Source organism: Apium graveolens, chromosome 3 (genome assembly GCF_009905375.1).
Source record: "Apium graveolens cultivar Ventura chromosome 3, ASM990537v1, whole genome shotgun sequence".
Classification (NCBI taxonomy): Eukaryota; Viridiplantae; Streptophyta; class Magnoliopsida; order Apiales; family Apiaceae; genus Apium; species Apium graveolens.
This window is the reverse complement of record NC_133649.1, coordinates 274389388-274410495: the sequence shown is the minus strand read 5'-3', so window position 1 is coordinate 274410495 and position 21108 is coordinate 274389388. Positions and strand designations below refer to the sequence as shown.

At 32.7% G+C, this 21108-nt stretch overlaps 1 protein-coding gene across 3 annotated transcripts; it reads right to left on the bottom strand.

Moving 5' to 3' along the window:
- Positions 1 to 344: 344 nt before the first annotated feature.
- Positions 345 to 4257, bottom strand: LOC141713349 (putative calcium-binding protein CML21). Of its 3 annotated transcripts, none has more exons than XM_074516717.1 (5): positions 4101 to 4257; positions 2597 to 2828; positions 1944 to 2146; positions 1235 to 1409; positions 345 to 954 (listed from the first exon to the last, which is right to left on the bottom strand). In XM_074516717.1, the coding sequence occupies exons 2-5, from the start codon at positions 2790 to 2792 to the stop codon at positions 845 to 847; spliced, it is 684 nt and encodes a 227-aa protein (XP_074372818.1). In that variant the 5' UTR covers positions 2793 to 2828; positions 4101 to 4257; the 3' UTR covers positions 345 to 844. The 3 variants fall into 3 exon arrangements, with proteins under 3 accessions (XP_074372818.1, XP_074372817.1, XP_074372819.1); XM_074516716.1 differs by having other exon boundaries at positions 4005 to 4253; XM_074516718.1 differs by having other exon boundaries at positions 2597 to 2838; positions 4101 to 4249.
- Positions 4258 to 21108: the final 16851 nt, after the last annotated feature.

The window sequence follows — 21108 nt, the reverse complement described above, 5'->3', positions numbered from 1 at the left end:
ATTGTCAACTTATCATGTTTTAGCTAATAATTCTATTAGTTATCCATCGGAGATGCTCCAAGTACAGTGTCTTAGAGCACCCACAATGGAAATTGTTTGCATGATTGTTTGCTGACTGAAATGGGCACAGGTTGTTTGAGAAGTTATCAAATGTTGTCTGAGTTGAACTAACAGTTTTTTAGAATTGTTTAATATTATTTTAGTGAAATCGTGACCCACATCCACAATTGTTCTGCAGCTCCCTATATCTATATATGATAAATAAAGATAGTATGAATGCTAATCATTTTGCAAGAGTTATTTATCATTGGAGTGAATTTGAAGTAAAAATTGTTTGAAATGACTTGGAAGAGAGACAAAGTAAAATATTAATTTTATGGATGAGGTGGAGGTCCTAAACAACCTCAATAGTTGTTATCATTGTGGTACTCTTACAGCTTCAACAAATTTTATATATTATCCTACACGTCCAATTATACCCAACACTATTCAAAACACTCTTATAAGAAAAATTAGAGCACAGACTTGGAGGAGATTTCTCAAATCCCCTTGCACTCTCCCAACCTTTGTTACGGGGCTTGGTAATATAACAGAAAAGACATTGCAAATTACAAGTGTGACCCTAAATTTAACAACCTCCTAAATCAAGTTCCAGGTTCCAATTTAACCATCATATTTACATAAAAATCTGAGGCAAAAATAGAAGTTCTGGGAGAGGGAGATTTAGTAGAATAGGGTATTGTTATAGTGCAGTGACAATAAGATTCATTTCATTACTCAAGTAAAAACTTCTGCTGCTGTAATCCCAGATCTATGGAGGTGCTGAAATTTTGATTCACTTCTTCTATGCTTCATCATCCTCCTCGTCATCATTGTCTAGTCCAACCCACCGGGTAAACGCAAAAAGAAATTCTTTGAAGTTCACCATTCCATTTTTATCCCAATCCATCTCCTCTGCAACAATAATAAAGGTTGTCTCAGTGGTTGGCTGGCTGGTTTCACAAATGTCTAAAATTGGTCAACATTCTAGTCCAAACAGTACTATGTTAATATGCTCGAGTCATATGAAAAAAATAAGGCGTGCCTGATTATAAGTAGAGACTTGCCAGATCAACATTTAATACCTAATGACATGTTGAATGGCTAAAGACTCTTTTGCTACTTATGCTAATTTGTGTTGCAAATAGAGTGCATGTGCTTGTGTGAGTATCGAGACAGAGAGAAAAGAGCTGACCAAATCTTTTCATGGCTATACGCCCAGAAGAACGTCCCCCGGATGTTGTCTCATTAATGGCTTCAACCATCTCTTTCCTGCTAACATGGCCATCATGGTCTTTGTCCAGGAATACAAATGCTTCAACTAAGGTTTCGAATGTCGACTCCAGATCTGGTAACCCCATCCGGGATTTCTAGTGAACATTAAGGAATGCACCATAATCAATTTAACAAATAAACATGAAAGAACAACATATGCTTCCAACCGGTTCTTTGTTTTAAAATAGTGTCTGGAAAATATTATATCGACAACTCATAGGGGTTTTAACTTTTAGGAGAATCCAAGTTAACATGTTTAGTATCCTTAATAGTGGTAAGATATAATTTACAAAAGAAACAGGCAAACAAGGAAAATTTTGATATCTAAGATAAAAGCTAATTAAAAGCTACAAGTTGCATTTTTTTATCCAATAATTGCATAACTAAGTAATTAACATCATAAACAACAGCTAGAATTATGTGAAGAGGGAAGGTCATAAGCCTGGAATCAGCTTCTTTAACGAAACCCTGTTGATGGAGGAGTCTTGTGCAACGGGTATATCCCATTTCAAGCAAAGGTCCTAAGTATTGTGTCAGTCACAATATCCAACAGCAGTTCAAAAATCACAGGTAAAGCCAGATTAAAAAAAGAAGTATATCAAGACATAGTGTTATGGTGATCTGGATACTGCGTGAAGGTCAGTTGAACCCTGCTTTAAAAGATAGACGAGGCAAAGAAGCACAATAAATTCACTAAATTTCATGCCCGTGTCATCAGCAATATCGCACGCCTCAAATAGATCGTTAGCTTCATCATCAGTGAAACTGATTTCTAACTCACGAAAGCAATGCTTCAGTTCTTGTCGATCAATTACACCGTTTCCATCCTCATCTAATGACAATATTACAAGATAATGTCAGGCATCTAATTTGAAAATATAAAGCAAGATGAAACCAATGAATATGAAAAATGACGGAGTGGACAACGACAAGTACACTTCTTGGTAAGCACTTGTGGAGATAAATCTAGATGACTGTTCAAAACTAGTTAACACATATTCCCTCTGTTGAAGAACAATTTCAAGATGCGAAAGTACACTGGAGGAAATTAATTATTTCACTATAACTATATCAATCATTTTTGGACTTTATACAAAAACTGGAAAAAAAATTAGTCTCTCACTTAGTGTTGCCTGTTGGCCCACTTGTCACAGAATTACTTCACCTATTCAAGGTCTTCAGAAAATTGGTTTTTAGTGAGATGATAAAAAAAAGATCAATATACTACCAAATACCAGATACATGTAACAAAAAATTAAATAAGAAAGTTTTTCACACTAACCGAATTGTTGAAAAGTAGCTTTGCATTTCCTTAAGCTGCTATCAATTTTTGGGAATTTCAAGATGATGCTGTTAAATGATTTCAGGGAAGTTCCTTCAGATTCTCTGTGCTGCATTGCCTCAACTATTTTAGTCTCAAGCTTCGACTCGGGTATTAAAGCCTTAGGTAAGTTCTCCTTTGCTACTGCACCTCCCATCGTCACAGAGCAAAACAACACGACGTGGAACCCAACCTAGAAACAACTATATATTAATATTACAACCAGTAACTTCGCAAAAACGATAATATACATCCTATGTGAAGATTAGATAAGACAATATTAATGTTATCTTAACTTTTCTTTTCAAAATTCCACAGATAAAGACTATTTCTCTTGAAGGCTTAACAACAGAAATACTTTTTCTTTTTTTGTGGATTCAACAAATAGAATGAAATATAGCTACTTAGAATTATCTTGAAGCCACTCTAGTTAAATTGCACTTTGAAACAGCACATGATTAATTACAATTTAATATCGAAATTAACCTACATATGTTGACAAACAAAAGTTGGATGATACAGACCATTTTCTCAGAGAATGGAAGGTGTTTCTTAGCTCAAACGGTTGTTTGTTCGTGACTCCATACATTGATCAAATCATTTTTCTTGAATGACAATATAAAAGAGTAAATGAGCACACAAACAGTGAGATTGTTGATCAGCACGCCTGGCCATTTATTCATATAGCAAGCATCTTCTTGTGACTTAATTCAATAGAGTGTATAAAATTTTGTTAAGGCTTTACCCCATATGAAACTTATAAAATTCAATTAATTATATGTTGCTCTAGGAGGTAAATCACGCACTAGCATTTCGAGAAACATGCTCTACATAGCTGTTGCTTGCACTTTCTACAAAGTTGAGGACTTGACTCTATATAATTAAACTAGCACTATATTGCTGAAAATTAAAATCAAACTGCCTATACATAGCTACCGCGGCTTATGTATCTTAAAGTTATCGTATCCTATGACCAAATTTCTGGGTTTGTTTATTGATCTGCTGTCTTTTTGTTTAAATATAGATATATAGATAAACACAGCTTTTATGTTGAGAACCTACATGATGATCTAACTAAATTAGGCACACTACTCAAAGGAATATTAACCATTATATAGCATTACACATGTCAGTGATCATGTAAACTCAGTAATGAGAAAATTGATGGGGGGTTTTGAGTGGTAGATCTAGTGAAACAGATATGTGGTAAAATCAAATAAAAAAAAAGATAGTAACAAATTGTTCATGAGTATCACTAATAATCCTATATTCTTAAATATAGAGCATAGAAAGGATGCATTAACTGATATGTGTATAACATAATGCATACTGGAAATCAAGAATCACATATAGGAAATGAAAAGCATACACACAAAAAAAAAGGATCAAGCATTGTGAGCCTGAAATCTACAAATAATAAGAAGAAAAAGGTGATGAATATAAGAGGGAGTATAGGAAAATAAACCTGAGGAGGAGGAAGATCTGAGGGGTGTGTTTTGGTTGAGTAAATGGAGGGAGGAGTTACGGAGCTCCTTGAGTTTTGTCAACTCTGTTGTTAATCAGACAGAGTTTGATGGCACTATTATTACAGGGAACTGGGAAGGGATATTTTAATTTAATTACTTTACTCCTATTAATATTGACCAGTTTGATTTTTTTAAATATGGGAAAGCCGAGGATTGTGGTGCTCCCACCACGTAATCGGCCTCCTCCATCCATGCGTTTTCTTTCACCAGCCTCTCTCCTTGTAAATATTGCATTAAGTTTAGCTCAACGGACCCGAGAGCATAGAATATCTCCAACGACCAATTAGCTAAAAAATTTATTATCTACAATTTTATTGAATCTGTAAGGATTTGATCTGGTGTTAATTATAATCATTAGATATATTCAAAATATTTTTTTTATTAATTTTAAACATATAATTAAAATAAATTTAAGTTAATTTTAATCAATACAATTAAAAATAAAACATGTATTTAATAAAAAGATATTCAATAAAAATATTTTTTATATTTTCATACTTATATAAATATTTTAAGTAAATATTATAAATAAAAAATATTTCAATTATAAATATGTAACATATTTAAAAATAGAAAAAATAAAATTAACAAACATTACTAATATAAATTCTAAATTATATAATTAAAACATAGTTTATTATATCATATTTTAAAATTTTTGTTAACAATTAAATAATATTTAAAAATGATTTGAAGTGATATGTTATATTTTTAAAAAATAAAAAGTACACATTATATTAGCTTTACAAGAAATTTTAAACAAGAAAATGACGTGGATTTTTTTAGATGATGGAAGCAAAGTCAACAGCGTGCCCTTTTTATGTAATCTAAAATTATATCTAAGAGGAGAATCGGTTGGACTTCGAGTGACCAATATTTTACATATTAGGTAGATTTCATTGTCACGTAGATATTATTCCTAACAGGAGGAGCGTTGGAGATGCTTTAAGCGGTAAAATCGCCGTTTAGCGCTTACACTTGAGCGCTACAGCCAACGTTTAAGTGGTTTTAAAAGTAAACTATTAATCGAATTATATATATATATATATATATATTAAAAATAATGAATATTTTTTGAATAAAGAAATAACATCCACATATTATAATAAACCAATAAAATGATCATTCACAAAGTCATAATGAACTTAAAAAATACAAGTAACATTTAAAAATACCAAATTACACCTATTTTAAAAATAATATTTTTCTTTTTCTAATTATTTTTAATCCCCATTTAATTTGGTCAAAACCCCCTTAAACGGTCAAAATCCGCTTAATTTCCCTTAAAGCCGGTTAAACCCGCATAAACTTTACTAAACGCTTAATTATCCGATTTTGCACTAATCCAAACATTTTTACCTCTGATTCCGCTTAAACCCTCACTTAAACGTCCGTTTAATGCGCTTTTTAAAATAATACATTAAAGTGCACCACAAGGATAAAAAAAGTCATTTAATTGGCTTGCGATTTTGTCTTTTGTATTGAAAAATTATAAAAATGACAGACATACACAATTTCTATTAAACACAGGGTAAAACTGATATTTCTAATAAAAATCGAACTTACATTTGCTACTTACAAAATTTCATGTTATTACCATGTATACTATATAACTTTTTAGTTCACTTTAAAATTCTTATAAGATAAGCGACCTTCTCTCTTTTTATCAAATTCTTTTTTCATAAATTTAACTTTTGAGTGAATAAAATGTTGTTTTATATTATTTATGTGACTATTGTGACGGCCTCAACCACGGGGTCAGGGGCTGACATCACCAAAATATAACAAACTACAATTACAAATTACTAAATAAACTTTATTATATAAACACGACCCCAAACCAGGAGCCGATGAATGCAGGTTCAAGTATTATTTAGGTTACAACACAACAACTAACTTATTCCATGATCCGATACCCTAACTTATTACAGCAACTCATGAGACCCCAGGGTCTGATACAAACTACCTCAGAGGAGCCGGGACCGGAGGGGGCTGAGGGGGCTGACATTCTATGCTGACCTGGTCTTCTAGACATCTGCAATAAATAAGTACAAAATAAGCTGCAAGGCTGAACAATCAATTGCTCAACAGTACCTCTATATGAATAACAAGTAAAACGGTGTATATAAAACAGTATTGGAACAAATATCAAAGCTAGTTTACGAAAACATGTAAACGAATATAAACTGGATATCAAAACTAGAATGCTCTGAAAAATAATATCATTTGTAGTGTACTGTGTTAGAATATCAGAGTCCAATTTTAGCATGCCATTTCCTTTCCAAAATCACTGTCCATTACTGGACCCATAAATCATTTGTCCCGTTACGGGGACCACAAATCGTTTGTTCCGTTACGGGAACCATTAAACCAAAATCAGATATAAAAATTGGACGAATCCTAGGGACAGCTGATCAGTCTACCCCACCATAATTTGTTCCGGAACTCTGAGACTAGTAAGGCCTCTGTTATGCTGGACTAAGCGGTCTACCAGTGCGCACATCCGACTTAGCCTCTTACGCAACCATGCTGGGCCGTTTCAGATGACCTCTTACGCAGCCATCCACCATTTGATTTGTTTTTATCCAGTTTTCAAAATCAGTTACACGTATCTCTTTTTAAACAATTATCTCACATCACACATTCCAAAAATCTGTTCAGTTTAATCACAATCGAGAGATAGGTATTTTTAGAAGTTACTTTTCCCCAAAACATCAGTTAGTAAAACCTATTTAAATATGGGGAATACGTAACATAAAACTTTTTGTTCCAGTATGTAATTTAAATCAACAATCATTTATATACACTGAACTGTAAAAGATTTGTTCAGGGTTACTTGCCTTGCGAAGCTTTGCACTAACACTGGCTTGACTCTAACTGACTTCAACTACTGGGTCATTCGACTCGAACCTACAAAATCGAAACAATCTAGGTTAAACGACCGGTTATGCTTGGCTTATCCTTACTAAACACATTACCCAACGATACGATTTCCCGATTCACACATATATGCAAAATAATAATATACACGTAGTAACGCACGTAATAGTACACATAACAATTAGGGTTCGGTTAGTATCGGTTCGTATTTAAAGATAATTTTTAGAAAAAAATTACAGCGACTCCTCTATTTATAGACCTACCCGTCGAAACATCAATCGACGTCGATTCCCAACAAAACCAATATGAATCGCCACATAAATATTTATTTATCTCCGAAAATAATTTATACAAATCGTTTTATTTATTTAAAATATTTAGGACTCGGATATCAATCATCACGGTCCATCGTCCACTCGTAAAAGTCATCGCGGACGGTGACAAAATTTCGCGGGTACCCAATAAATTCTCGGTTTCCAATGCAAAATTCTATCGATTAGTTATAAAAATCATTTTTGATACGAACAATTTAATATCACGAATGTAATCAATAAATTGCTGCAAGAAAAGGAATTTAAATTAACAAAAATTCAGTAACAGTCCAATCCAACAACACAATGACCTAAGAGGACAAGGCCCAACAGAAACAAAACACAATCGCGCAACACTGCACAGCAGTGCCGCACACGCGCCACCGCGCAACACACACACACACTACTCACACATACACACAGTCACACATAATTACACACACAGATATGCATATAATCACACACACATATACATATATATATGTGTGCGTGTGTGTGTATAACTGAACACAACCCACACCACCACCACCACGCCGGAAACCGGCGGCAACGGTGGCAAAAAGAAGGAAAAACGGAAACAAAACAGGAGAAACAGGCGGCAAAAATGATTATCGGGAAAAAGGAAGCAACACGGCGAGAGAAAAACGAAAGAAGGAAGAGAGAACGGGGATATTCGAGTGAAACAAAAGAGAGCAGGAGAGTGAACCGAGAGAGGGGGGGTGGGGGGTATTGGGTTTTCCTTATTTTTTTAAAAATGCTAACAAGTGTTGCACAAGGGAAAGGGACACGCGTCCCTTAGCTGAGAAAATTGACACGCATAGCAAATTATTAAAGATACTAAGACCCGGTTTATCTCGAAACTGGAGACTAACAGACCGAGGTGTGCGCAAAAATAATGTTAGAAAATTACGAAACCAGTCTTAAAATATCACAAATATCCCGAAGTTTATAAATACATAAAATTCGAAAATTTAAAACAATTTTTAAAATACGATGTATACCCGCTTTTAACGAATAAACGAAATAACGCGCAAGTAAGATTAATCCCTAAGATTACCAAAATAATTTTAAAATTCTCAGAATATTGTAAACGTAATAAAATATGAGTTTCATGATTTTTGAAGAATCCCAAAATTAAATACGGATTTTACAAATAAACACAGTCAGAAAATCATTTAAAAATAAATAATTCACAAAATATTGATTTATAAATTTTATAAAATCCCAAAAATAATTATTGAGATTATAAAATTATAAAAACAATTTTAAAGATATTCTAAATATTTTTGAAAATAAATTTGTCATAAAATCACTTCCAAAAGCGAAACAAAATGTTATGGAGCAACAAATAATCATTCAAACAATCATCGCAACCCGACAATCGCATGAAGATAATCATAAGTAAAACACAGAGACCAAACCAATATAAAATTCTTTATTTAATTTATTACTTTATAATTACACATTTAAATATTACAGAATTATACAAGTCGTTATAACTATGTTTTTTAATTTAGTTTTTGTGGTTTTACTATAAAATTTTAAAATGCGACAACTTGTTATTTATGCAAAACACACACACACACATATATATATATATTATTTTTTTAGTTGTTATGATTTATATTTTTTATAATATTAAATATTTCTTTATACTTTATTTGGATTTATTTTTAAATATCATAATTCAGTTTAATTAAGTTTGACTTAGTGAGTTTAATGAGTTAAGAGTATTCAGTTTAATACGGGATTACTTGGAATGAGTACTTATATCAAAAATCAAATATATTAAAAAGTTAACTTATAAAACTAATTTATTAGTATAAACATGTGTAATATAAATAATTACATATTAATTTAAAGATGAAACCAACCAGGACAATATATATTACTCTTATTATTACCATTATTTTATACATCTCCTATATAACGAAAAAAACATTAATTATAGTTATTACAAAGATGAAAATCATTAACTCTATACGAAATCGGGAATATATAGATTAATAGTGAGGTGAATGAGTAAATCTTATAAAACTCTTAAATAATTAAATAATTAAATAATTATATTAGTTCAATATTATTTTACCATTTATTCATTTTTAGATTTTTTAATGTTAATCCGAGTAGGACCGAGTTTGACACGAGTTAGACTCAAAAGCTGGTTTTATTCGATTAATAAAAAATCATCTCGTGAATAAATTCGAGTATGTATACTCGATCGATATCTTGGCTAAGACGGTTGAGTTTTTGAACAATGATTTGGGTTAATCTGAGAGTCATACTGGAAAAATAAAATATTAAAATTTGATATAATATAAATAATATATTAAATATTGTGCATTTCATTATTTGTTATTAACTATATTTCTAAAATAAGAAAATTAGTAATAAAAGTTTTATTAAATTAGACAATAATTTACACCCTCATAATGACCAATTTAGTTTGTATCATTATAATTTTCTGATTATACTCCATTTGTTAATGTTTATGAAAGTATGTCATTTTTTAATAATTTTAATATATCTTGCACTCTTATTAATTTACCTACCATTTTTCCAATATATTTTACTCACCTCACATATATAGAAACCCACTTGACCAACCTAAGTGTTACTTTTTCAGGAGTGAGACAAATTAGTAATGAATATGCTCGCTTTTTTCACTCTCATTTTTTAGTACCAACCAAACAAATAGGGATGGATATTTGTTTTGCAAGGCTTGCCTTAATATAACAAGACTAAGCCACTTTCACAATTCTAAGAATTAGTTGACTTGTAATAGTTTTGTAATCTGTAAATATATTTCTTGAGTGTGTAAGAATGATTAGAAGACTAAAATGGATATTTTTCAGTGAACAACCAACAAGCTAATAACTAAATTTGAATAAATCTATGGAGGAAGATCAAGTCTGATCATGACTCAGAATGAAGATACATAGCTTGGAGAAGAATAATATTATAGATTGAAAAATCTGCTAAGTTAAATGTCGAGAAATCACGTATCAAGGAATAACGAGAAGCATATCGAGAACTATTAAAACTTGTAGAAAAGTCACATTTTATAGAGAAGCCATTTGACCTATAGAGAAGTCATTTATCTATAGAGAAGTCATATGACATGTTGAGAAGTCATTTTCTTTAGAGAAATCAATTTGCATGTCGACAAGTCAAATGCATGTAGAGATGTGGAGATATTGACAACTTAAATGCATGTAGAGAAGTAAAAATATCGACATGTTAAATACACGTTAAGATGTGGAGATGTCGACAAGTCAAATGTATGTAGAGATGTGGAGATATCGATAAGTTAAATGCATGTAGAGATGTGGGGATGTCGACAATTCAAATATATGCAGAGATGTGAAAATGCCGATAAGGCTTTTTGTACTTAGAAGAACTCGACAACAGTTTCACTTACAAAATGCATCTATCATGAAAATTTCAAATTACCAGTCAACAAATCATTTTATCATTAAAATGGAAAGTCTACAAATATCACTTGAAGAGTACAAGATCAAGGGTCAAGATGAACTGAACAAAAAAGTGTAGCAGATCTGAAAGATTGTATGCAGATATGCAGCACCTGCAATAGAAATAGACAAAAGAGCTTTAAAAAATATGTTAGTCTATTTTAGTGCAATCTCTATAAACTGTGCATGTTATTCTATAAAGCATGTCACAGGTCCTTTGTTCCAATTATAACAAAATAATTTAGATTTTCTTATATTCTCTCAAGTAGAAGCTAAGTTTATTAATATCAAGAACTTAGATTTGTAGCACATCCCAATTAATTTTGAAAAAATGTCAAGCCAGTTTTGATTATTGTTTTTCCGTGTCTTTTATAGTTAATAGATTATCACTACAAATTGTTGGGTTTCGAGGCATAAAACACAGTGAAAATAATAAATAAAATCGTAAAAACAGAATAAACTGAAACCCACCGCAGGATCCATGCGAAAAATAATATTTAATTCATGGATGAGATGTTTACCTTAAAGAGCTTTACGATTGGTTGTCAAAAGGAGATCCTAGCTTTAACCAAACACCACGTATCCCGCCTCAACGATCTACGCCTTAGAGGAATCCACACGAAAGCTGGTACGGATGAGGCGTGTACTAGCACCAAGAACGAACCTGTTTTCCCCTCTCTCTTCTCTCTTTCACACCTTTAGCTGCTAGGGTTTTATGTTTTTATCTAATAAAAATATAACCCTAATTTTAGCCTTGAGGATGTTTATATAGAGAGGCTAAAAATAGTCCTATCCCTAATCCAAGTTAAAGTTTATTAAAATCTGAAATTCTATTTATTTAATAATTAAGTTTAACTCAATTATTAAATAACAACTGAATTTCATATTTAATAATATATAAATTCGAAATTCATTTATCCTAATAATTAAGTCCAACTTAATTAATAATAAATAATTCAAATTTTCTTTTTAATTCAAATCCGAATTTGAATTAAATATTCCTTCATGCTTTCTTTGTGCGACCCTTTATGTTATTATTACGTTGGCAATAATTTAAATATCTCATATTTAAATTATAAACAATGAATGACATCTAGTAATACATCATTGCTACCCAAGTAATAATAATTAAATCGGTGATCGATTAAACCTTTCGTGAATAATGTATAAAGTAATATAATCCCTTTAACCAAATATTATAGATTAAACTCGAGGCATGTTATGTGTCATCCTCTTCATGGTTTAATCCAGGTTTCCTTGATCAATGAGTGGACTATCATTTCAAATCAACAATTGAGCGTGGTGCCACGCATTTCATAGTCTAGCTCACACAAGAGGCCAATAATATCTCTCCAATAATTAGGAGGGTTAAATCTTTTCTAGATCATTCATATTTCTCACATGATTCTTAATATACCAAAGTCCACTTTTATCATTACCCGGTCAAAGACAACTTTTTAATGTAATCAAAGTATATTAATCATCGTGTAGAAATATAATGATTTCAAGTCGAAGGACCATTACATCATTATCACTGTGAGAATTACTTATGACACAACAGACATGTAGAATCTCACATTGGGTCCATCCAGCGCCATGTATATTTATATATGCTTGTGTTTTCGACTTTAGTATCACGATACCTATGATCAATGAGATGTGATCATCAGTCAACAAACACACTAGTCTTAATGCATTATTATTAGTCCCTTAATAATAATGCTCGACTAGGGATATTTAAGAATATCGATAATATTCACATAATCTCATTTTTACGTCACGTACTTAGATATATAGAATTCATATCATATTCTAAGGACATTTACTAATCTAATATTTATATCGCAGTAAATTAAGACTTAATAAATTATTTAAAAAAATAATCGATACTCCATCCATCTCATATTATGTGTCCTGTTTTGACTAGTCAATGGTCAACTTATTCAAACTTTGACCGCAAATTATACTTAGTATATATTTAAATAAATGTCAAAACTTATATCATTAGAAAATATATTTTATCCTCTTTAAAATGTATTTTTTAATTTTTAAAAATGATACATAAATTTATCTTAATCATCAGTCAAAATATGGTCAACTTGACTATATAATAGTCAAAAGTGGACACATAATATGAGATGGAGGGAGTAGAACATAAATATTAATAATCCAAATGTCATAAACAACACATAATAGTGTTGTCTCTATGGCACAAGCACTAACACAAAGTACTATAGTTGTTAAGTTCAAGTAAGCCAAAACACTTAACTTCATTTCTTAAAAATAATTCATAAAATTTTTAAGTAAAAATCAAGAAACATACATTCACCCCCTCCCCCTGTGTGCATTTCATACCTAACAAGTGGTATCATACAAAATCTGAAAGCAAATTGATTAAATCTTGGAAGTATGAGTGCATGGAAGCTTAGCAGTATCAAGATACCTATCTTTGACAAAGAAAACTACACTATGTGGAAAAGATGGTGTTGTTCATCAGGATTGTTAGGCCTTTAATCAACTGTAAAGGGGGGTGAATACAGTTAATATAATCAATTCGACAAAGCTTCAACAGAATCAACAGTTTTTATATTAACTGATAAAAACTTTTTACAAACATACTCTCTTGAAAGGATGAAAACATACTCTCTCGAAAGGATGAACTAATATCCTTGAGAGCTGCTAGGTTATACGAAAGATATAACAATGTCGCAATGCATATAGTATGAACCTAATCTGTGTTTTATATAGAGCACAGCTACACAATGTATAAGGAATCATATTCTATTAACAACTAGGAAACCTATACAATGCTTCTGAGATAAAATCCTTCACCGCCTTGAGTTCCTGTTTCCTTTTCTTATCGAAGATCAATTGATGTGACAAATACTGATTACATCATTCGTTGACATCATCATCCGTTGATATCCTTATCCGTCGATATCATCATCCATTGATATAAGTTCTGATGTGAACTTCTAATAGTTTTTGCTTGATATCATCAATTGCTCCTAACAATCTCCCCTAACTTGTTCATTATGGAAATATGGACAAGTTCCAATTGATGATGTCAAAACTATCTAAATGCAGGAATCAAGTATGCATATTCAATCTTGCTTCAGTAAATATCGGACTTTACTCTTCTTCCTGAACTGCTTCTTTAACTTGAGCAATGTCAGAGGTTAATTCCAGTTCTTCAGCTCAGAAAGCTCCATAAATCTTCCTTCTTTGATGAGCTTGGATGATTTCTTCTTCTTCATATTTTTCTTCAATATCATAAGCTTAAACTACTGTATAGATTGGATCCATCAGTATTTGAGATTTAGTTTCCTTAGATATTGTTTTCTTCTTTTCAACAGCTTTGGCTTTAGACTTTGAAATCTTTGACTTCTCTCATATCTTCTCTTTTCCTTTAAGCTTCATGTCAGCAGTTACAGTAACTTATGATCTGAGATCTTCTACCTGACTGATTTCCCTTATAACTAAACCTCTAGTTGGTATGTTAGAAAGATCATCTTCATAAAGTACTTGAGAAATAACAGCAATATCAGCATTTGCTGTCTTCATGGAATTCTTGAAGTCTTCCTCCATTTGCCTTAGCTGTTCAAGATCAACCCTAGAATTTTCTCTTGCAAATAATCTTCTACTCACCTCAGAGTCAAATAATTGAATCTTTGGATCCTTGTAGAATATAATTGTCTTTCTTCCTTTAAATTTCAGAGTTTAAAGAAATTGACTTGCTTCAACACCAGCTTCTATCTCCAGAATACATTGGTCTTCATTAGCAGTTATGACTTGTAAAGATTGTTGCATATTTGTAGTCACAGTCAAATCTTTTACTCTCTTTTCATTCCTCTTACTCTCTCCACCTTGTCTAGATTGAAATCTAGTGATTGCTTTTGATGAACCACTAACTCCAACTAGCTCTTCACCTCTTCTCCTTTCACTATCCTTCTGTCCCCCCTTATTACCTCCATCAGGATTTTCATCATCAGTATTTGTAAATGTCAGCTGTTTGCATTTAGATTTAACAATTTTCTCCCCCTTTTGGCATCATCACCAAGCAGTAGAGAAAGAATCAGCTCCATTGAATTTTGTACTTCTGTAAGTTGAGCAGATATTTGAGCTTGTTTAGCTTCCAATCTAGTTTGACTGGCTTCAATTTCAGTTTGCCTGACAACTATTGGTAAAATTTATTTCTGAATTTCTTGATGAGTAGTCAACTTTGAAGCAATCAATAATTATTTAATCTAATTGATTTGAGTAGTAGTTGCTTCATGAGCTGTGTGTAAGGATTTGACAACTAAAGTTGATGTTTTCAGATGATTGAGTATATCAGGATTTGTAATCTTTTGTCATGCTATTTCCAGATATGCAACAGCTTTTGTTCTGGAAATATGATATGTATTATCTTTCCAATGAGCATTCCATAGATTATCAAAATAATCCTTTTCTTTCGTAGCATATAACTCTTTCATTTATGTTGTCTCACATGTATAGGCATATCTTCGGGGAAGAAAAGATCATCCTCAGGATCTATAATAGCATTAGAAACATTAGCTTTTTCTCCATCATTAGATTATTCAACAACAACCGAATTTTGCATTAATTGTTGAACTTCATCACCGGCTTCAGCATGTAGAAATTAGAATCAGTGCATTATGTGATCTAGTAGCTTCAGAAGCTTCCACACCTTTAGCAGTTAACTCCACATCTTCAAGTATTGTAGATAAATGAATTGGAGCTTCGAGATTAACTTTCAGAACCTCAGTTCCTGTAACATGTTGTGGTTATTCTGAAATGGATGAAACTTTATGAATGGACTGTTGTCAACAATAACATGGATTATTTCAGGTGATGGTAAAGTAGAGTAAATGGACTGTTTTTCAATAAAAATATGGATTGTATCATATTGTGGAATAGTAGAATGTATGGACTGCAAGAAAGTATCAGTACTTAGACTTGCGAGGAGAATAATAGCCCTTAGTACATCAGAGTTTTCTTGAGATTCAACAGATTGTTGTTCAGTATATATTTCTTTAGTACTCTGAACACCTGCAAACATATAGAAATTAAAAGTTAATCTCTCTATTCTTCTAAAGTAGTCTCATTACTTCTCACACCATACATCTCATGACTTTTAATAGTCAGAGCTTCCTCACAAGGATTACTAAATCCTATCTCTCATCTACCTCTCCTTTTTCCAGGAAGGATCATGCCTCTCTTAAATTCTATTTTTCTCTCAATCTTTTCACATATCTCACAGAAAAAGGCTCATAAAGATTATCCTACATAAAATAAGAGGTGGCTAAAGAAGGGTGATTCATGGTCATACAACTAGAGATAGTCCTTAAATAAGGTTTAAAAGTAATCATAGCAACAAGATTTATATCATGAAAAATATAATAAATGTTGAAAAGACTGAATCAGTATTTAGAATAAATGTTGATAAAGTAATAACAGTATTTATACCTTGTGAATCTAAAGATGCAGATTCTGTGTGACTGATAAAATATCAGTAGATAGTTGAGACGGATGAATTCTGCCTTCAACATCTATGATAAGAGTTACTGTAGCAGGAGTAAGGCTTGCATTGCAACTTTGATGCAATAGTTCTTGTGTAGCTGAAGAATCAGGAGTTGCTGGATGACCTTGACAACCAGGTTCTTGTGTACTCTTCTCCAAAATTGCAGTAATAGACTCTTGAGTAGTTTCATTCAGAGGCTCTTGTTCTTCAAAACCTGTTGCACCACTTTGAGGTGCAGGTTCTTGAGGGATTGGATCAGGAGATGTAGTTGTTTTATCCCTTTGAGATACAGGTTATTGTATGTTTGATCTAGGAAAAAGTCATTTCCCTTGCAACCTCTTGACACTAGCTTTTACTTGCTCATGAGAAACTTCCCTAGCTCTTTTGTGATATTGCGTGAATGGAGTTTGAGACAGTTCTACAAGCGCCTCAGCAGTAGACTGGATATCAGAATTTGGATTTGATGCACTATGTGTCTCCGCAGCAATTTCCTGTTTAATCTGGAGCAAGTGCAGATTGTAATAAGATTTGATCAATCTTCTTTTCTTTGGTCTGGGATTTGCACCAGTATCAGCAGCTGTGTCTTTTGTAATTAATGGAACAACTGGACTTGGAGAAGAATCAGATGAAAGGTTTGGAAATCTGGAAGATAAGGTAGCATTATCTTCATCTGAATCTGATTCTAATCCAGCAAGTATAAGTTTCCTCCTTACAATTTTTGAAGGTTTTGAAAAATGAGGAACTTGAGATGCTTTCATCTTTTGGCTTAGATACAACAGGATTTGTAGCTTTTTAGCCAATTCTTTCTTTCTTTTTACAACAAGTGTCTTTTGAGAGACACCTGAGGTGGCTTCTTTCTGAGATTGATCTGGTGGGTGAGTTTGTGTTTGGAGTTGTGACTGAGTTGTTGTGTTGGGGTGAGCTACAGGGGGGTTTCCAATGGTGATTTCCTGCAGCTTAGCACTCTGACTGTTAAACAATCCATAAGTCTTAGGAAGCCGTGCTAAAAGCAAGTTTCTTGCAACTAGTGGTAACCTCAAAGGAACTAAATTCAACCGCTTTTCATCTTGTGAAATTAAGTCGGAAAAAGCCCTTTTGTCAACTTAAACAGCTAACACTATTTGATTAGAGGGGATAGGGGTATTAGGAAAATAAGCATTAAAAATCAACTGACAAAATCTAGCATATTATACTATATTTCTATCAGCATTTATCCTATCACCAATAAAAGACAAAATTACTGTACCATAATGATAATGTGAACCATGAATTAGAGAGTACCCTATCTGCTGTGTCATAATGAGCAAGGCATCAAAATTTGAAGATTTGTTGTTGAAGGCCTTTATGATGCAATCAAAGAAGACATTACATTCCTTCCTTAGCCCATTCCTTTTTAATTGACCAAGGTTTTTTAAGTCCTTTTCATAGCCAATCTCAGTAAAGAATCTCCTCATCTCAATATCACTTATCGGTCTTGTGTAAAAGGTATGAGTAGGCAACTATAATGCATCCTTTACAGTTTGAGGAATTACAATCCTTGTTGTATTGAATTTAAATACAAGGCTTGGAGATCCATTAGCTCCTCCATCATCAAATACTCCAGTCCTCCAGATAGCAAGCACCTGGTCACCAGAGATTGTGGGTGGAGCTGTGGGAGCAAACCCAATCTCGTTGGATCTAAGAAAGTCCTAAAAAATGTGAAAATCAACTTTCACGTTGTTGTTAGTCAGGATAGTTGAATAGTTGTTAGTCATAAACTTTGCACCACCATAATCAAATGGTTTAGAAGCAGCAGGTGAAGTCATGGTTAATTATTCAAGAAAGATTTACGTACAGTGTTAAGGGTTTCAGAGTTTATAGCTTTGAGAAGGGTAAAGTAGCAGAGAGAAGATAATGAATATAAGTAAAGTATTATCTAAAATCAAAAATTGATTTTATACAACACTTTTCTCCACTAATTTAGACACATTCAGTTTAATAAGACACGTGGAAATATAAAATTGACTTTAAAAGTAATCAAGTAAACGTGTGTTACTGTATGCACAGTTTCCGAGAATAAAGTTATGCATTAAACGAACATGTTCCAAATCCTTACTCAATGTGTAAACATTTGTAACCATGAAAAATTACCCATCTGAGGCGGGCTTCAACCTTGTAATTATAATACTGACTAAATCAATATCTTCATAAAAATAGTCAATCAAAGTTTAACCATTATCAGCATATAATCACAACTATCAGGATTTATCAGTCAAAAATGGGTTGACCAATATCATAATTTATCAACTAGTGACAGAACCTATTAGTCAAAACAAGTTTAACTAATAACATAACATGTAAGCATGATCAGTAGTCCAACTATGCAGTTTTTACATAAAATCATTTAACACAATTTGCATGTTATCATGGCATCAACATTTAGCACACGAATCAGTATCTAACAAGTACTAACAAATAATAAGATACCATGTTTCAATAATACCAGCAGACTTAATTATCAGAGTTTGAGAATTATCCTGAAATCATTCTCAATTCATTCACCAATCTTGTGAATGTAGCTTCACAGAGAGGCTTGGTGAATATATCTGCTACTTGCTGATCTGTTGGAACAAAGACCAATTCCACTATACCTGCTTCCACATGTTCTCTTATGAAATGGTACCTGATACTGATGTCCTTAATCATTGAATGTTGTACTGGATTTGTTGTTATTGCAATAGCACTTTGATTATCACAATATATAGGAATAGAAGAATAGTCTAACCCATAATTCAGTAATTGATTCTTCATCCATAGAATTTGAGCACAACAGCTTCCTGCAAAAATGTATTCTACTTATGCAGTTGATGTAAAAATTGACTTTTGTTTCTTGCTGTACCGGAAACCAATCTACCAACAAGAAATTGGAAGCTTCCAGAAGTGCTTTTCCTGTCTATTTTGCATCATGCAAAATCAACATCTGAATATCCAATTAGCTTAAAGTCTGAATCTCTAGGATACCATAATCCCAGATTCATGATGCCTTTGAGATACTTTAAAATTCTCTTCACAGCTAATAGATGAGGTTCTCTAGGATCAGCTTGGAACCTTGCACATTGACCGGTAGCATACATGATATCAGGTCTACTAGCAGTCATATATAGGAGTGAGCCAATCATACCTCTGTAGTTAGTTATATCTACTGAAGAACGAGTATTTAAATCTAACTTGGTTGTAGTGGCCATGGGAGTTGATGCAGTTGAGTATTCTTGCATTCCATATCTTTTGAGTAGATTTCTGGTGTATTTGGATTAATTTATGAAGATTCCTTCATCAATTTGTTTAACTTGTAACCCAGAAAAATGAACTCAATTCTCCCATCATACTCATTTGATACCTGTACTGCATTAGCTTTACAAATCTCTCCCAAAGTTGATCATTAGTAGATCCAAAAATGATATCATCAACATATATCTATACTAGTAACAAGTCCTTACCATGGTATTTATAAAAGAGAATTTTATCAATTGTACCTCTTGTAAAACCACTCTCTAGCATAAATAGAGCAACTGTTTCATACCAGGCCCTTGGAGCTTGCTTCAGTCTATAGAGTACTTTATCCAGTAAGTAGACATGATCTGGATACTTTGGATCAATGAACCCTGGAGAATGTTCAACATAAACTTCCTCTTCAAGTTCTCCATTTAAAAATGCACTCTTCACATCTGTTTGGAACACCTTAAACTTCTTGTGAGCAGCATAGGCAAGAAAGATTCTAATTGCCTCAAGCCTTGCAACTGCAGCAAATGTTTCATCATAATTAATGTCTTCTTGTTGTGAGTATCCTTTTGCACCCAGTCTTGCTTTATTCCTTGTAACAATGCCCTCACTGTCAGTTTTATTTATGAACACCCACTTTGTGCCAACTACAGATCTGTTCTTTGGTCTTGGCACAAGAGTCCAGACTTTATTCCTTTCAAATTCATTGAGTTCCTCTTGTATTGTTGTGACCTAGTCAGCATCTTGTAGAGCTTCTTCAACCTTCTTGGGTTCAGTTTGAGATAGAAAAGAATGGTAGAGACATTCATTCTGAGTGACTTTTCTTGTTCTTATACGACTGTCAGGGTTTCTAATGATTAAGTCAGGTGTGTGTGACTTAGACCATTTTATTGCAGATGGAAGTTGACTCCTTGAAGACGAACCTCCCCTTGATCCATAAACTCTCTATTATTTCTTTGATTAGTACCACTATTATTTCCTGATGCTCCCCCTGAATCAATGTTCCCATTGTTATCAGTATTTAACTCATCAGAATTTGAGGAAGATGAGTCTGATGATCTTTCTAATGATGTCTCTTGAGATGAATCACTTGAATTAGTCTCTGGATTTGAGTCATGTTGCTCCCCCTCAACATATGCTTTAGTGTTAGAAGTATTTCCACTGTTTTGTGGAACCTCAGAGCTTTGAGTGATATCAGGACTTACTGTATCAGAGTCAGGATTTAAAAGTTCAGCATAAGGTACTTCATTTTCAAATCTCAATTTGTCATGGTCATCTACATCTTCTAGAACTGTTATCTTCTTATCATCAAAAAATACATGTATAGATTCCATGACTGTTCTTGTTCTCAGATTGTAAACTCTGAAGGCTTTTATGGTCAACCGATAACCCACAAAAATTCCTTCATCAGCTTTCAGATCAAACTTGGTCAGCTGCTCCGGATGAGTTTTGAGAACAAAACACTTACAACCGCAAATATGAAAGAACTTCAAATTTGGCT